Source organism: Micropterus salmoides, unplaced genomic scaffold (genome assembly GCF_014851395.1).
Source record: "Micropterus salmoides isolate LMB-PRFRI ecotype aquatic unplaced genomic scaffold, ASM1485139v1 Ms_hic_scaffold_7, whole genome shotgun sequence".
Taxonomy (NCBI): domain Eukaryota; kingdom Metazoa; phylum Chordata; class Actinopteri; order Centrarchiformes; family Centrarchidae; genus Micropterus; species Micropterus salmoides.
Window position 1 is genome coordinate 25274196 of NW_024044459.1, and position 17791 is coordinate 25291986.

A 17791-nucleotide genomic window follows, 5' to 3' on the forward strand; every position below is an offset into this window, starting at 1 on the left:
AACAGTCCGAAACCCAACGATATTCAAAAGCAGCAACCTTTTCAGCTATGTTTTCAGGTACATGGTTGTGTTTCTTCAGATAAAGTGTCTAAGAATAAGTTTGGCCTACCACAATTCCTCACATAATTAGGATGATGGACAATAAACAGTTAATGCTAATATATATCCCAGCCATTAAACTATCTTCATCAGACATCAAAGTCTGTGCTCCTGACTCCCATCTCCATCGACTCATTAATGCCACTCACTACTGGCTTCATCCCTCTTGGGGCTCCCAGTGTTAAGCAGACAAATTGTATGTGTTGAAGCAGGGCACATTGCTGTCTGTCTTCATGAGGTGGTTTGTAGATTTTGTTCAACCCAAAAACTGAGGGGTCTGCTGCTGCTCTGGGCGCCTGCTGCTGGGCGTCCTGCCGCACCTCACCCACAACACAGCCACCCGCCTGGGACCCAGCCCATGTGTGTCTCTGCACTTCTGCTCTGTAATCACAGCCCACTGGGCTCCAGGGCTGGCGAAACATGTTAACCCCCAGAGTACCAGACCCTGTCTCCTGGCATATACAGTCCAAGACTGTAGGGTAGCAGCTTTGAGACAGGAAGTGTCTTGTGCACTGTTGTGACATAACTTAGTTTTGACATTGCTTCAAATGTGACTAGTTGTGTGTTTCACAGCAGCGTGGTTGAAGCAGTATAGTGATGGGTGTAAACTCACTCTCACTCTTCTCTTGTGTCTGCCACAGAAATCCGAAGCCAAGCTGGAGGAGATCTTGAAAGAAATCAAATCCCTCAAGGACCTGATCAGCAGTCAGGAGAAGCGAATCATCAAACTTGAAGAGCAAATGTCCAAAATTGCCATTTAGGGACCCTTTACCCGACCCGCTACAATTCAGGACGTTCCATTGGCTGGGGGTTGGGCGCGACCCGTCACTGCCTATTTCAGTGACGGTGTTTCGTCTGAGGCCTGCCTAGCAACGACCCCTAGCAACATTCCAGATGAACTTTTTCTTAGCCAGCCCCTGACCCTCACTTTAACACAGGTGGAATAAGGACGTGTGGCAAATTTAGCAGAAAATACTCTAACTGCTTTTTGGTGACAAAGGACTCTATTCCTTTTATTGTGTGGCAGTCATTTTTTATTTTGTCTACGTGCATCAAAAAAATGTCTTACATATTCCTTTGCATTTTAGAAGATGACCAAGAAAATCTGCATCAAAAGTCTCCATTTATATTGCATAACCAAATTTTTTTTTTAAAGTAGCTATCATTGTTTCATGTTATCACACCCCAAAATTATAATGTTGCCAAATTTGAAATTTTGTTTACTCCTCCTTAACAGTATTTCTTTCTCTCTTTCTTTGTGGGAAGATTCAAAATGCAAACGGGGAAACTCAGTAGACTGGTTATGTAAAGACGAATTTACCATGAAGTTAAAGTCATTTAAATAAATTGGATAGTTATGTGAGGAAGATTGACATCTCAAACTCTGTAATTAGGAGGAAATAAATTCAGATTGAAGACACATAAGCTGCCACAGTCTACACCAAGCACACAGGCATTACATAAATGACAAGTCTTGTTGTTTGTGTTGAAGCTGCCTGCTTTCTGCCATTTCTTCTCATTCCTGCTGCTTCCTGTCACTCTGGCCAGGACAATAGTCCGTGTAAACATGCATTCCTTTCTATCTTGCTTCGTTAACATGCACTGCATGCTTATTGGAGAAAATGACAAACTCATTCCACAAATCTCATTGCCAGTTATTGATGTGGGGAAAAATAATTCTATAATGTTCCTCTTTCTGTAAACACTCTACTGTAGTGACTCAGTTACGCTGGTTGGTTGTTATTGTGACATTTATGCGCTGCCCATGAAAAGACCAAGTTTGTGGATTTTCAACCTCAACTCTGCATCGTTTTTTGTTTTTTTATGAGAGGTTCAGTCACCAACGTCACTGTTGGGTATCCACGGGTTTTGCTCAACAACACTCAAGTGTAGTGGGATTATTTTTTGTCCCTGTTCCTTTGCGTTGTATGCCATCTCACATCTGTATTTTCTCTACAAACAAAATGGGAATAGATATGAAAAGACACCAAGTAATCACACTTCGACTTGACTCTTTAAAAACCATCTGGTGATAAAACTGGAGATTGCTATAGAAACTGTTCATGGTAGACCTTAAAGGCCTAGATTGTGTGTGTGAATATGTGCCTCATGTCTTTGGTCTTTTGGGTACATGTCACTATGGATGTTCCTGCTTTGTTTCTTATTGGGGGTGGAGGGTTATGAAATGGACTCAACGTAGAATGTCCATGACTTGCCTCTAACTAAATAGTTGGGTTATTACTTCACTCTTAATTTTAGCCTGTTTCTTGTTCCAGCTGTGCTTATATCCCTCTTAGCACTTCCATGTCTTGGTTTTTTTAATGGTTATTTCCCAGATGCCCCGATTCAGTATAGTTATTACAAAATCAAGGAACCATTGAGTTGTCCAATCTGAGTCGTTTTGCTCAGACAGCTATCATAAAAGCTCTTCCTGATGTTTTAGATTAGTTTCCCAGTGGGAAGCTAAGACGGGTAATGGTTCAATCTGTTTGCCTTTTTAAATATGTGTTACCACTGTAAAGACCTGAAAGTGCCATAGCGGTGACCATGGAAGTGTTTGTAGGGGACTATTGCGAGTAGATGTGTGTAGTAAATAGAAGAGTTGATAGGTGCCCGGATTTACAACCACTTTAAGGTGCTATACACTACGTTCAAAGGACCCTGTTCCTGCATGTCAGCCCCCTTGATGACATCATGACGTCCTGCCAATCCATCCCACAACTACACCAGGCAGCATTACTGCTTGGGGGTTTGTTAGAAGTACATTTTGACACTTTCCACCTCGGTACGGGTATTCAAAACATCTTCAAAAATGATGTCAAACTGAGCAGCTGTCGGCTGAACACGCAGCCTTTTGAGTCATTGTGGCTTCAGGATGCATTTTGAGCAGTGAGTCGTAGAATATCAGTGAAAATCTACAGAGTGCTACAGAAGAAATTATACTGCCCTATCTTGTATATCAGACTGCCACTCTATGGATTCTTTACAGCACTGTTGGCACGAGAGCGAAGTTGTGAGGAGTAGTAGTGAATAGCGATCCAAAGGGACACTGTAGGTTGGAGAAATGTGCAGTTGAAAGATAGATGTATGTTTGTAATTAAGGTCTAGGAAAATGAGTGAAAGCTGTGTAAATAACATGACCATATTTTTTTTTTTTTATGTCATTTTTTGTTTTGTGGTTGTGCTGAAGAGGGTATTTGTACGGGAGGTGGGTTTTAAATGTTTCCCGTTGTCTGTGGTCCCTGCACCTTGCCATAATGCATCATGAGAAAAGCAGAACCTCTGTTATGTTCAAGGTCGTATGAATATCAAGAAAGAAAATCGGATGGAAAAACGAACCAGGATAAAACCTCATGTGGAGGTCTGCTCAGCATTTTTGTTCATTATTCTTGCTTCAAGTATCAAACATTGATTAAAAAATTAATAAAGAATTTTTAAAATGGGCTCAGTGTACAGTTTTGAACTGGCAGGTGTACTGATTTGTTGATGTATCATGTTTTTAGTCATTACTGTCTTTGGATATGTTCCCTTTACTAGTTTTTAACAGAAAGATTTGAAGTTAAAATTTACAGTTTGAGTGCAACAAATCTGAATCTGCACTATAGTTTAATTAGCTGAAACCAAGTGGAAGACATTACAGGAGAAAACCAAAATTCAATGTCTTTAAAAAGGATAAACCTAGCCTCTGTATATTTTTCTTGTCAACAAACTCCATGAAAAGACCAAAACCAACTATTGTGTTAGCACGCTCTTGATATTTTCAGCTTCCTTTTCTTGGCCTGTCTAAGCTTTTCTGAAGATACATCTTTAAAAATGGGTCACAAATGAGTTTAATTTTCACAGGATAAAATAGTGTATTTGTTTACAACCATTTTAAGTTACAGATTAATTTAGTGTTGTAGTGAGTATTTACAGCAGCAGTACATCGTAAAAGAGGAGCATGTCAGTGTGGCTCAGTTATGTGTAATAACAAAATATATATTATATTTTAGGACAACTATGAGGGTCATAGAGAAATCAGGCCACACTGAAAATACTACTCTGTGTGTGTGTGTGTGTGTGTGTGTGTGTGTATGAGAGAGAGAGAGATGCTGTGTGGGACAACCTTCCGAATCATTGAATTCAGTTTCAATCACTTCCATGGCCACAGGTATATAAAATCAAGCACCTAGGCATGCAGACTGCTTCTACAAACATTTGTGAAAGTATGGGTTGCTCTCAAGATACTATGATAGGTTGCCACCGGTGCAGTCCAATCGTGAAATTTACTCACTGTTAAATATTCCACAGTCAACTGTTTGTGGTATTGTAACAAAGTGGAAGCGATTGGGAATAACAGAAACTCAGGCATGAAGTGCTAGGCCACATAAAATCACAGAGCGGGGTCAGTGCATGCTGAGGTGCACAGTGAGCAGAAGTCGCCAACTTTCTGCAGTCAGTAGTTACAGACCTCTAAACGTTGTGTGGATTAGCTCAGGAACAGTGTGTAACCCATGTAATGGGTTTCCATGGCCGAGCAGCTGCGTTCAGGCCTTACATCAAGTGCAATGCAAAGCGTCAGATGCACACGGTTACTGGACACTAGAGTAGTGGAGATGTGTTCTCTGGAGTGACGAATCACGCTTCTCTGTCTGGCAATCCGATGGACGAGTCTGGGTTTGGCTGTTGCCAGGACTGCCAGTACTTGCCTGACTGCATTGTGCCAAGTGTAAAGTTTGGTGGAGGGGGGATTATGGTGTGGGGTTGTTTTACAGGGGTTGGGCTTGACCCCTTAGTTCCAATGAAAGGAACTGTTAATATAGTAGTATAGTTAGTATACCAAGACATCATCCATCATCAACCGCTTATCCTGCGTACAGGGTCGTGGGGTGGCTGGAGCCAATCCCAGCTGACGTCGGGCGCAAGGCGGGGTACACCCTGGACAGGTCACCAATTAACCGAGACTGCATGTCTTTGGATGGTGGGAGGAAGCCAGAGCACCACGCAGACACGGGGAGAACATGCAAACTCCACACAGAAAGGCCGGGGCAACCGGGGTTTGAACCCACGACCTTGCTGTGAGGCTACAGTGCTGTTGGACAATTTCATGCTCCCAACTTTGTGGAAACAGTTTGGAGATGGCCCCTTCCTGTTCCAACATGACTGCGCACCAGTGCCCAAAGCAAGGTCTATAAAGACCTGGATGAGCGAGTTTGGTGTGGAGAACTTGACCGGCCTGCACAGAGTCCTGACGCCAATTCGATATAACACCTTTGGGATGAATTAGAGCGGAGACTGGGAACCAGACCACCTCGTCCAACATCTGTGCCTGACCTCACGAATGCCTTTTAGAAGAATGGTCAAAAATTCACATGAACACACTCCTAAACCTTGTGGAAAGCCTTCCCGGAAGAGTTGAAGCTGTTATATCTGCAAAGAGTGGGCCAACTCCATATTAAACCCTACAGATTAAGAATGGGATGTCTTAACCTTCATGTGCATGTAAAGGCAGGCGACCCAAAACTTTTTGGCAATATAGTGTATATAATTTTAAAGGTTACATTACAATTCTGAAAACTAAAGTGTTTTCTTTGTTTAAAATATTGCTATCCTCTTGTATTAACCGACGCTCAATGTTTACAGCATCTACAGGCAGATCATCAAAAATCAAGGTATGAATGGATACATTTCTCTACTTGCTGCAGTGAAACAACCGATAGGTATAAAATAGATTACTAGAAACAGATAGTGAATGCAGTGTACAGTGGCCTTAATTTAAGCTAAAGTTGAAGGAAATCACATGAATTGTTTTCTGTAGTTTGCAGTGCGCACACACTATCTGATATAAATGAGAGCAAATATTTACTATGAACATGATCATTTTTGCCTGTTTCATTTAGTTGTAGACTGCCAATGTGTTTAAGCCACCACAAATAACCAAACACTATTTTAGTACTAGATTTGAAGTTTCTTTTACAGGATCAATTAGAAACAACTGTTGTCATTCAAAAAGCTATTTGATGTGCTGTAATGACAATAATGACTGTGTGGCACATAGTAGAAGTAGTACACACATTAACTGCAACAGTATGAATAATCCCTCTCCAGTTTTCTTTTGTGCGTCCTGAACCTGGAAAATTGCTACCTTCTTCACACTTCAGCTCCCAGCTAGAATATCAACATCTCACACCAGCTGTCAAAATAAATGAATGAAATAAGAAAGGAGGCACGAGCAGCCTTAAATAGATGCACCGCATATTTAGAGACTTATCTAGAGATAAGTGCCCCTTAAAGACCATGAAGTTTATATGTTCGCTCTGAACATGTGTTTTGGGATGAAAGGGGTGCTTTCTCTCTGCGCTGGTCTTGTATGCCCTGTACAGACAGGCTGTAATCAACAAGGACTTAATTAGAGAGGACTCAGTGGGAGGCAGAGGAGTCTTGGGACTCGCCCCACCAAGTACAGAAATACCCATTTCCCTATAACATGGGACTGATGTATTTACTGCAACGTCTTTGCAGGGAGTTTTAAAGCAGAAAGCTCAGACTGTCTTGTGCTCGCCAGGTCAATGAGTCCAACTTTGAATGAATCAACACACATTGTGGTAAATAACACTTTCATACAAAGTGAAGTGACCCTCTCTAGAAACAGTTTAGCATTGCCCTTATGTCTGAGAAAATATGTATAGAATCACTGCTACATGGCTCTTCCTCTATAATAACTTCCCACTATAAAAAAAGTGCACAGTAAAAGAAGTCCAATCCCAAATGGACAAAAGTGCACGAGGATGAAGACTGGGAGGGTGAAATAGAGGGAGGAGAAGCTGAAAAGAGAGGGATGGACATCATTTTGCAGTGTGTAGACTTTTTAGAGCTCTGTAAAAAAAAACTGTCACTATAACGTAGCAGGGAGGGCGAATGCTCGGAAACTGTCTTTCACGTTTACTTTCCTCTCGTCGCTTTGTCTCCACATTATTTCCCTCTCCTCCGTCTGCACTGCATTGTGCTCATCAGAAGATAAACCCAGGAAACAACACTCTGTAAGTATGTACATTTGTTGTAAATTAAAAGTGGGTGTTATCAAGAAAGAAAAAAGTATAGCCAAAAGATTTAAGTTATATCAGGGCAGCCTGTGTATCCAAACTGACCTGTTCATCCATTGATTGTTATTTGAAGTTTTCTAAATTTTGGCTCCTAACATGTAGTGATGGAATGTAACTAAATACATTTACTCAAGCGCTGCACTTATGTGCAATTTACAGATACTTGTACTTCACTTGTATATTTAAATTTTATGCTACTTTAAACTTCTACTTTGACATATTACATTTCAGAAAGAAATATTCTACTGTATACTCCATTATATGGTTAAATAGCTACAGCTATTTTACAGATTAAGATTTTATGCACAAAACATATGATCAGATCAAAATGTTGTGCAGATTAAACTACTCTCACAGGGGGCATTTTTCTGCATAATGATACTTTATTTTTGATACTTTCATTACATTTTGCTAAGAATACTTTTGTAGTTTGACTTAATATTTACAATGCAGGATTTTCACTTTATTTTTACATTGTTGTATAGCTACTTTTACTTAAGTAAAAGATTTGAATGCGTCTTTCACCCCTGCCAATATTAATTTTTTCCCTTAGTCCTATTTAATTGATCAATGATGAAATTGATTTAATTTAATTGTCTTTCTTCAACTCTCCATGCCATGACCCGTAGGTTAACTGTTACAGAGTGTAGACATTGATAATGTTTATTTAAGAATATGCACTGAGATGGTCTAACCTCCACCAGTGGCGCCATCTTTGCAAATTTGTGCTGTCTGGGCAAGCATTGTTAAAACTTGCTACCCTTTATTTTAATCTTATGGTGGAGATGCCAACTTAGATGCCAACCCTAAATGATGGCCAAGACATCTAGGACATTTGTATTTGATGTAAAGATGCAGCCATAAAAACATGGAGTTTGAATATTTCACACAGTGTGTACACTTTACTGAACAAGCACATATCTGTCATACAGTGTGGTGAAAGTGTTTTGCCTGTATAATTGATAATATAATTTAAAGCAACTGAAGGAGAAATTCAGAGGAAAATCAAGAATTAGAGACATCAATTATTCAAATGTTATGAAATTGATTAATTGCTTATCTAGTGTCTGATGGCTTTCAGTTGAAGTTAATGTGGACCCTACATGTGGAAATACAGGAAATCTAATTGTGGCAGTAATATGAGGGTTCAGAGGGAAGTGAAATCCTATAGCTGCACATCCAAGGATGAAGACCCAGCCTACCATCTGGTCCAGCAGTTCATACTGTGTGTTCAACCACAAAGGGAGGGGGGTCTCACACTGTGCAGTGTAAATCAGAGCAGCAGCAGGTTCGCTACAGTATCATGCTGATTAGAAGTTTGTCTTTATGTCTTAGCACTGTGTAATTACACTGTGCTAAGAGTTAACAAGGTTTTAAATGGTAACAGACTCCTGCGCCACTCATAACAGATTTCTTTATTAACGCTTTAACTTGCATTGAGAAAGATAGAGAAAGAATAATGGAAGAAAAGTAATTGGGTTGGGAAGTTTATTCAGTCAGTTGTACTGTCAGTAAGTGCAGGTTTTCCTGGAAGCATAAATATCTCAGGTCTGCGCTGCTGTGGGCTGGTGTACAGCAGCTGCTGCCCAGTGTAAATATAGAGGCCACAGCCGCAGGTCTCCCACGCCTCTGTGCTCACTCTGGAATATGGCTTCCTCTTGGCTTTGGTGTGGTGGATGGGTGGCCTCCCTCTACTTTGGAAATTATAAGGCCTTCAGCGCCAAACTCGCTGTCTCCACCCCAAATAAGTAATGGCTGCTCTGCTGCCTGCTAAAATAGATCTTGTGCAAGATGGGGAATGGCAGAGAACCTAAGAAAAGAGTTAAGATGGATACTGGAGTTGTATTTCAGACAGAAACAGCCATTTAAAACATTGTTTTATTTTTTCAGAATGTGTCTGTCGCTTGAAAAACTGCTCAACACTAGTTAGTATCGTGGTTCTCGACCCTCCGGTTGGGACCAATTAGTGTCACAAGGAGACATTTCTCTAATTTTTCACATACAGCATGTGACACACTTTAAATAAATAGCTTGCCATTGTGGGAAAATCACTTCTTTGTTTATTGATCGACCCCACTCTCATGTCTGTATAATAAATATTTAGCCAAATCCAGGAGGGGAGTGGCCTAGCTTATTATAAAGACTGGAAACAGGGGGAACAGTTAGCCTGGCTCTGTCCAAAGTTAAATTATACACCTACCAGCACCTCTGAAGCTGGAGTATTGTTGTCAGGCAACCCACAGACGTATTATTATTATTAACTCTCCATAAAACTTTGTTGTTTGTGAGTGAATTAAACAAACTGAATATGACGTGTCAATTAGTGAGTTTTAGAGGTGCTGGTAGATGGATTTTGTTAAATTTAGACAAAGCCATTGTAGCTGTTTCCCTGTGTTTCCAGTCTTTTGCTACGCTAAGCGAACCTCACCCACCTCCTGGTTCTAGCTTCATCAGATCTGAGAATGGTATCAATCTTCTTGTCTCTCGGTTGGAAAGTGAATAAGTGTATTTCCCGAAATGTCAAACCATTGCTTTAATCCCATGATCCTAAATTCAAGATAGCCATTGTTGTTGTTGCAGGACTCAGAAGAGAGGATGAAGTCCTGTTGGGTTTTTCTTGTCACCTGTGTGGCCCTGCTCTCACTGTGGTGTGGTGTGTGTCACGCCACGCCTCTGTTCTACAACGTATCCATGGACGGCAGTGGTGATGAAGCGGAGCTGGAACTCCTTTTTCCAACCTCTTTCTCCACTCGAGCGCCTGTTCTCATCACTGCTTCTACTGGAGCTCCCACCCTCACCAACACCATCACCACCACCATGATCCGTCTGAAGGACTTCGTCTTGACCCGAGTAGTGGACTTCCTGCAGGAGAATCTGCTCATCATCATTGTTGTGACCTCTCTTCTCATTGTCATGGTCTTCATCATCTGCTGTGCCTCTGCAATGAGTCAGAAGCGCAAGCTGGAGGCCTACAAACCCCTTCCTAATTCACCCAGGAAGAATGCGGCTGATAAAACCGGCGGACGCAAGAATTCAAGCGAGCTCCAGGACAGGCCGTTTGTCGCTGTCGACCACGTCAAGAGGGTCCAGACTCAGAGCATGGCATCCCCCAAGAACCTGCGCACGCCCTCCAAGGCTCTGGTGGGAGAGAAGGGGAGGGACGTCAGGTCGTCGCCTCGCCAAGAGGTCAGGAAGGTCAGGGAGGCAGAGGAGGTAGAAAAGCGGAGAGAGGAGCCCAAGCACAAAGAGCAGCAGCCCAAGCACAGGGAGGAGGTGCAGCCGAGCTCCAATCAGCCAGCCTGCACCTGCCATCTGAAAAAAGCCCACCACTAGGGCATGTTCAGGGCTGATTGAATGGTATAATAGATGAAATGTTGCAACCATGACATAAAAACGAGATCAGAAAGGTTGGTTCAAATCAGAAATACCACTTTACAACTGCTATCAAGAAATATATTTGTGAGGCTGGTGCCCTTCCATGAAAAAACATCCATCTTTAAATACTTTAATCTAAGTGAAATGAAAATATGAACTATCTGATGTATTATCTGAAGTAAAAAGCCAGCAGGATAGAAGATATGTGACTAGAAATTAAAATACTCAAGTGGGTTGCTGCATAAATCGTATGAATAAATGTTGCACCTCAAAGAGTTTGATTCATACAGATATTAAAAAGTCAACACTTGATACCAGGTGATGTGGGAAATAAATGGCTGATTTCTTTGAAAGCAGCTGCCTTTGAAATTCAAACTGGCTCAGTGGTTTGTCTGTCATCATGTACTGCAAAGACCTTAGTCCTACAGTGGTCAACCACTGTTTAATCAGTGATTACCACAGAGTCTCAACTGCCTGATCTCACATCACTGCTGTTGAAGTAGCATCACTTGAAAGGTGACATTTTTAGTTTTTTTTAGAGGAGAAAGACAAGAAAACATTATTTTAAAGAGAAAAACAATGGGCAGCCTGTAATCGCTTCCGAATAGAAATGAAACAAAAAAAGTATCCGTGTGTTTTTAATCAAGAGATTTATTACTCCATATGCCTGCCAAGACAGAGGAATCTCCTCGGTACGTCCTGCTGTACGCCATGACATCTTTTCAAGCAGCTAAGAGACTTGGCTGAACCGCTCTGTCGTGTAGAGAAAACTCTTTGCTGCTGTAAATAATGCAAAGGGAGATGCCAGTATACTTGAGAGGTAACAAAAGGTTCTATAAGTATATTTACATTCATATTTACCTAATTGTGTTTGCATAATGTTATTTTATGTCATCTCATTTTGTATTTTACTTAAGAGAACCCAAATTCACAAAGCTTTACACCAAAAGTACAATTTGCAACTGTGTTATTTCTGGGAAGCTGAAGTAAAAACACACGTCAAACATTAAAAGCAGGCTTTTTGTTGGTATAAAAACTTTGTGAATGAGGGTTTGAGTTTTTTTAATAAGTAATACTCATGTATAAGATAAATGGTGAGTTTTGTTTTTAATGTTGTAATTTGTCCAAAAAAAAAGTCCAAAACTTGAGTACAGGGATAGAGAGGAGAGTTGGCCTGTTTTGCTGGTGTAATAGGTTTAACTTTACTGTAGCTAAAATTAAAAGTACTTAAAAATCAAAAGCTGAGAAGTGTATATGTCAAATACATCTGGTTCATCTTTAATTGGATTAAAAACTCAGGTTCCACTGGAGTTGATCATTTGTAAAAACTCTCCAGCTCACTGTCCCATTACTCAAGTGAATGACTCTAAGAGCGTCTAAACCAAATGTGTAATGTTCAGTTTATACAATTTATGGGCCCGATGTTTTTTTAAATACTCTTTTCCAATACAACCTTGTTCTCCTCAGATGTTTCCAGAGAGATGCTTGCTCTGTAAGTGACCGTTATATTGTTTACAAAATGAGTTTTGCTGATATTTAATAAAATTCTTGATGCTGATGTTTGTCATTATTGAGAAAGTTACAGTGGAAACAGTTTTCATGATGACAGATGAAGGCAGCCCTGAGGAACCCTAAGATTAGAAAAGGCGAGGAAGGCCTAAAAAAGAAGATGCTCGCTACGTGCACATTATGTTCAACTCTGGAATCTGTAATTTTGAATTGCGTCTGCTCAAGATTGGCCTTCGTGAGGCAGCGGGCACCAACACACACAAACACAGGACTGCAGAAGGTATTAGAGCCTGGAGATGACGAGACCCTGCTTTGTCCTACACTGGCTATTGTACAAGGTTGTTTAAATATTTCAACAGCAGTAAACCAGATCCATACAGAGCTCTTTGCTCCACAACAAGAGCTCCTGCATTGTCTATACAAATAGTGGAGACACTGATTTGTTGTGGTGAAGTTCAAACTCAAAGTCAAATAACCTTTTCGTTGCATATTTTGAACGAGCAACAAGATACTGCCCTCGTGTGAACAGCGCAAGTATTGATTCATCAGTTCTTTTTACATTGTATCTAAAACACTTCCATCTTTTATGTACAGCCTGACCACATCTGAAATCTATTGTCAAACCCCATTACAGCTGTATTCAAAATGTGATGAAAAATTGCTAAAATGTCTGAAGCACAAACCATTTTTGAATAATAATTAAAAGATTGTTTGATCTGAATCATAAGTGCCAAAGATCAAACCTCAAAGATGACAGCACAGCAGCTCAAAAACAGGCGTAACCCTGTGGCGGCTGAAACGTGAGCCCAGACGGAGCCTCGCACCAGGGTCAGATTCCCTGCTCTTTTGTCAATGAGGTGCTAAATAATTTGAGAAAATACTATCCCTTCACTTTCAGTCTTCCCACCAGGTGACGGGAAGACACATGGCCACAGGACCACCCAGCAATGTTCTCAGGCCGAGGGCGGTTTGCTAGATTCACTTGTCTGTGTGAGTTGTAACCTCGACCTTTGCCAACCGCAGATAAGGGAATATTTAGGGCAACTGTGTGGTTTTGTTTTTTATATATTTTTTTCACAGAATTTCTTGGTGAACATTTTGCTGTGTATTTTGACCCTTTTCACTGTTTGCCACTGACAAAAAAAATAGGACCTCTCAATCTATTTGAATGGTGAAGAAGATCCAGAGTAGGTAATCCAGCACCTTAAGGCTGTCATTAAACTTTGATGAGCATCTGCATGGAATTCTCAACAGCAGCAACGGTAGTTATCTTTAGGTCACGTAAGGACCATGGGGTTACAAGCCTGCCCATCTCAGAGGAGGAGCATATAATACAGGAATAGGAAAATGGTAAGTGCTTAGGCCTTTATTTATTTACACTAATAAGTCACCCTTTCTAAGGAGTTAATAACTTAATGTTTTTATAAATGGTTAATACACAGTTTAGTGGTGAGAACCACTTTTGGGTTGTGAAAAATCTTTCTAGCTGGTGAATTACTAAAAGGCAAGTCATTAATAACTTAAATAAATAAATGATTTTAAAATATTTTCAAATGAAAAGTTTCTCACTTTCTAATCTGCATTAAACTCTAAATTCAGCCAACAGCAAAAGGTGGCGATTCATCCGCAATTCTAAATATTCATAAACCATTAATAGATGGTTCTTATTATAACCCATGAAGTCTGCAGTTTTAAATGTTGATAAAATGAGAGCTGCATGGATTTTGGTCCAGCAGCTGTCTTTAAGAAGGTCTGAGGTCTGCCAGTGTGGACGAATTCAAGTGGTAAAAAGACAAAGCAGGTGTCAAGAGGATGAACACCAGCCAGAGGTTTTTCACAGCTTCTTATTAATGTCTCATATCTGATCCATAAAGTATTATTTATTAACCATTAATTACAACTTATAAATATTGGTGATGACACAATGGCTAAGACACGTGTCTTTGGTGTGAGAGACCCGGGTTCAATTCCCACTTTGACCCATCCACCATTGTGTCCCTGAGCAAGACACTTCCCCCCCTAGCTGCTCCAGAGACGTGCGACCTCTGACATAAATAGCAATTGTAAGTCGCTTTGGATAAAAGCGTCGGCTAAATGAATAAATGTTAATGTAATGTAATGTAAAAAAGATTCATTACTATAAAGTGGTACCTTTTAAGTGAGAATGTTTCCTGATACCATTAGTTCTGTTATGTATCTGATGTGGTCGTCTCTCCTTCATTATCCCTCACAGTGAGTCATGCCTTGGTGCAGATGTGGTGTCCTACTGGTGCTCTGCGTCTGTCCTCTAGCCTGCCTTGTAACGTCTCCCTGTCCTCCCGGCTGCTGCTGTTCTCGCCCAGGATTTTTGGTTTTGTGCGAGTCCCTGGGTCTCAGGTCACTCCCTCGCTCTGTCCCTTTCAGCACCTCGGCTCTATCTGTGGCCAGGAACCAGCTCTGTAATGTGGACCACCTGCTCCGGCCCTTCTCCAGCCTGCAGGAGCTGAGCCTCAGTCACAATCTGCTGAGCCGCTTCCCTCGCGGCCTGCCTCCCAGCCTGGAGTCCCTGCTGCTGCAGGAAAACCGCATCACTTATATCACCTCAGGCGCCCTGCGGCAACTGGGGAACCTCACTCGCCTGGATCTGGAGGACAACCGCATCCGTGCCATCCAACCGGGGGCACTACAGGGTCTTTACAAGCTCCAGGTCCTGACACTGAAGGGGAACAAGCTCACAAGCCTCCCTCTGAATCTTCCACCGTCGCTGACCCATTTAGACCTTTCAGCAAACTGCATCTCTGTCCTGGATTTGCCCTCGCTGTCCGCCCTGGTCAACCTGCAGGTCCTGAAGATCAACAGCAACTGCCTGCGTTCAGTCCCAGAGAGTGCCTTCGATGGCCTGCCACGTCTCAGATCTGTGGACCTCAACAACAACCTCTGGGTGTGCGAGTGTGACATTTTGTATCTTTACCGCTGGCTGCTGAGTGGTAGGCTGAGGATGGCCACAGACCTGGTGTGCACAGAGCCCGTCCATCTCGCTCACCGTCTGCTTCTGGACCTCTCTGTTGTGGCTATCTGTCCTTGGGTCCTGAAGCCAAATGAGGGGATGCACCAACTGGACCTCAACTCTGCACTGGAGAGAAAGCTGGAGACGCCCAAAGTGAAGCCAACGGGACCAAGCTCATTTGAGAACAAGAGCTATTTGGGGAACTTGTTAGAGCAAATATCACAAAAAAACACTGTAGGACTCATTTCCAAAGATGCTCCCAAGACTCGTGTATTACTTGAACACTACTCTTTAGAGACCCTTACCTATGAGGAGTGTTTGTTGCTAAATAAAACCCAGTCAGTCAGCCCACCCCATTTACAAACCACTACTTCTCTCCCTGATGAGGGACACAAATGCAGAAACAACATCACAGGTCGGTACACTCAGATCAACGCAACCTCTGCGGAAGGGACACGATCTTTGCTTTCCACAAACAGAGATGCACCCCGGCCAACTCCCGACCCCCCACCGATCACACAACAAGACTCTGCAGTGGTAATCTCTCTGCTCGCAGTGTTATGTGTATTAGTAGTTGTCCTAATTCTGGCAGTGCTACTTGTACTGAAAAAGGTGCTTCTGCGCCAACAGAGGGTGGCTCCGCTAAACGTAGGATCTGGTGGATGACATCAGAGCAGACACACTGAAAATGTTTTTAACTCATTTAATTCACAATAAGCTCATGGTCTCATACAATAATCTGTATTATGTTTTGTATGTGTCCTTTGGCTGATGAACTAACTCCATTTTCACACTGAACCCTCCTCAAGAGACTGGCGATCTTATACAATCAAACCAAATAAAGCCCAAATGCCAAATAATATACAAAAGAAAAAACACATCTCAACCAGCAGTTTTATGATGCATCTTGGTCTGTGTAAAAACGTGCTGCAGAGTAGCAACACTGTTGAGCTACGTTGTTTAAATTTAAGGATCAGATATATTTCAAAATTCTTCATCATGAACTTCCTACTCCAAATTAAATTATGAAATAATTTCTGATCATCTGATGACAAGCAAACACCATAAACATCTGGCACTTGGACAATATAGTCTTAACTTGAATTCAAGAGAGTGACCCCACAACCCTTGTACCTGGAGATTTTTAAAGAGTATAAAACTCCCAGAAGGGTGCAAGACCTGTTGTAGTATTACGGTACTGAATCTTCCAAACAGCACTGCAGTGAGGCGTTACAGGGTTCATAATGGACAGTTAATAACAACATATTAACTGGTGGCTTGTACACGTTCCTCCTTCTTGTCCTGTTGTTTTAGTCTGTAGTCTGACAGCGCTGCTTTTATGGCATCTTCTGCAAGCACTGAAAGAAAAGGAGTGAGGTTTTAGAAACCCTTTGAGCATGAAATTAACACAGAAATAGCTTTTTTCTCTTTTAACCAAGAAATATATAGCCAGGCAACACATTTTAGGAAAAGCCTGAAGAAATTAGTTGAGAAACATCAAACTGAATGGCTTAAAATGTATGGCGAAAAAAAAAACCAAATGAGGGAATGATAATTTTGGGTTAATGGTGTTCATTTCTCCAGGTGACTTTCAGAAATGTGAAGAAGCTATTTCAAGGAGCATTGAAAGTGTTTTGGTGGCTCGTTGTGCGCCAACATCTTACAGAAACAATTTGCTTTTGGTTTTTTCTTTAATTTGTCATCCATCTGTATGCTTCAGGTGTAAGATAACACTGGCAATGTGTGTATGTCTTTAATTGTATTGCTTTGAACTTACTAGAGCAATGAAGCTTGACTGGAGGAAGGCAGAGTTCTTTGGCGATGTCAGTGTTCTTGATCTTCAGAGCTTCATCAACCTATGACATGACAGCAGACTTATCAGATCCTCAGCAAAAAAGGCTTTGTATTTGTAAAACCATTGTTCTCTGTTGCTTTTCATCAGTGTTATACCAACTCACAGACTTCCCCTTCACCCACTCAGTTGCTAGAGAACTGGAGGCAATGGCTGAACCGCAGCCAAATGTCTTAAATCTTGCATCAACAATCTTGCCAGTTTCGTCTACCTGGATCTGGAAACAACATACAATCAAACACATAGTTGTACAATATGAAGTTGGAAGTCGTGACAGCAGTAATTAGGCTGTAGTGAATCCCTGCTCCTGAACTCCAACTTACCTGAAGTTTCATCACATCGCCACAGGCTGGTGCACCCACCAAACCAGTCCCCACATTCTTTTTATTTTTGTCTAAAGAGCCTACATTTCTTGGGTTTTCATAGTGGTCCACCACCTTCAGGAAAGCCAAACAGAGAAAATGATATTTTATCGCTCTGTTGTTTAGAGTCATGTCTTAAAAAGAAAGTACAGGGATGGTGAAGTTAGCTAACATTAACTTACTGTCAAGACAACACACACGTAGCTTTGCTAACTTAACTGACAATAAAAGGTGACACTGGTTGGTTACAGTTATGGGTTCATAGACAACTGGTTACCTTTTTGTGATATGAACAGAGGGAATTCAGCTGCGGGCTGAATAATCTTCTGCTAAATAACAACAGCGAGGACGCAGAGTTTCGTAAGGAGACAGTCGCCATGTTCAGATGCCGAATATTGACGGAAATCAACGAGTGGGCGCGAGTCAAAAGGACCACTTTTTGTTGACAAACAGGTGAAAAAGGAAGCTGTCACCAAGGAAGGAGCCCCTACTAGTGGTTAACAGTAGCCCTTACATGTCAGGGGAT

At 41.5% G+C, this 17791-nt stretch overlaps 4 protein-coding genes across 7 annotated transcripts in view; 3 read left to right on the top strand and 1 right to left on the bottom strand.

Moving 5' to 3' along the window:
• Positions 1–3543, top strand: part of LOC119891820 (coronin-1C-A) — a 43567-nt gene extending 40024 nt beyond the window's left edge. For all 3 annotated transcript variants that reach the window (XM_038703720.1, XM_038703722.1, XM_038703721.1), the window contains one exon: positions 741–3543. In XM_038703720.1, coding sequence (XP_038559648.1) covers positions 741–860 — 120 coding nt within the window. In that variant the 3' untranslated portion in view covers positions 861–3543. The remainder of the gene's footprint in view (positions 1–740) is intronic.
• Positions 3544–6989: 3446 nt separating this feature from the next.
• On the top strand, positions 6990–12114 carry tmem119a (transmembrane protein 119a). Of its 2 annotated transcripts, none has more exons than XM_038702678.1 (2): positions 6990–7118; positions 9762–12114. In XM_038702678.1, the coding sequence occupies exon 2, from the start codon at positions 9777–9779 to the stop codon at positions 10512–10514; it is 738 nt and encodes a 245-aa protein (XP_038558606.1). In that variant the 5' UTR covers positions 6990–7118; positions 9762–9776; the 3' UTR covers positions 10515–12114. The 2 variants fall into 2 exon arrangements, with proteins under 2 accessions (XP_038558606.1, XP_038558607.1); XM_038702679.1 differs by having other exon boundaries at positions 6992–7122.
• Positions 12115–13960: 1846 nt separating this feature from the next.
• On the top strand, positions 13961–15749 carry LOC119891241 (leucine-rich repeat transmembrane protein FLRT3). Its single transcript, XM_038702675.1, has one exon. The coding sequence runs from the start codon at positions 14305–14307 to the stop codon at positions 15715–15717; it is 1413 nt and encodes a 470-aa protein (XP_038558603.1). The 5' UTR covers positions 13961–14304; the 3' UTR covers positions 15718–15749.
• Positions 15741–17725, bottom strand: iscu (iron-sulfur cluster assembly enzyme). Its single transcript, XM_038702680.1, has 5 exons — positions 17543–17725; positions 17227–17340; positions 17010–17120; positions 16829–16907; positions 15741–16409 (listed from the first exon to the last, which is right to left on the bottom strand). Exons 1-5 carry the CDS (start codon positions 17642–17644, stop codon positions 16318–16320), a joined length of 498 nt encoding a protein of 165 aa, XP_038558608.1. The 5' UTR covers positions 17645–17725; the 3' UTR covers positions 15741–16317.
• Between the last annotated feature and the right edge of the window lie 66 nt (positions 17726–17791).

What these genes read in the sequence shown, in the direction of transcription:
- tmem119a (XM_038702678.1), top strand. Translation starts at nt 9,777, where the DNA reads ATGAAGTCCTGTTGGGTTTTTCTTGTCACCTGTGTGGCCCTGCTCTCA.
- LOC119891241 (XM_038702675.1), top strand. Translation starts at nt 14,305, where the DNA reads ATGCCTTGGTGCAGATGTGGTGTCCTACTGGTGCTCTGCGTCTGTCCT.
- iscu (XM_038702680.1), bottom strand. Translation starts at nt 17,644, where the DNA reads ATGGCGACTGTCTCCTTACGAAACTCTGCGTCCTCGCTGTTGTTATTT. An exon ending in AGTGGGTGAAGGGGAAGTCT is followed by an intron (nt 16,908 to 17,009) that starts GTGAGTTGGTAT and finishes GTCATGTCATAG; the next exon opens with GTTGATGAAGCTCTGAAGAT. An exon ending in AGTCAAGCTTCATTGCTCTA is followed by an intron (nt 16,410 to 16,828) that starts GTAAGTTCAAAG and finishes CTTTTCTTTCAG; the next exon opens with TGCTTGCAGAAGATGCCATA.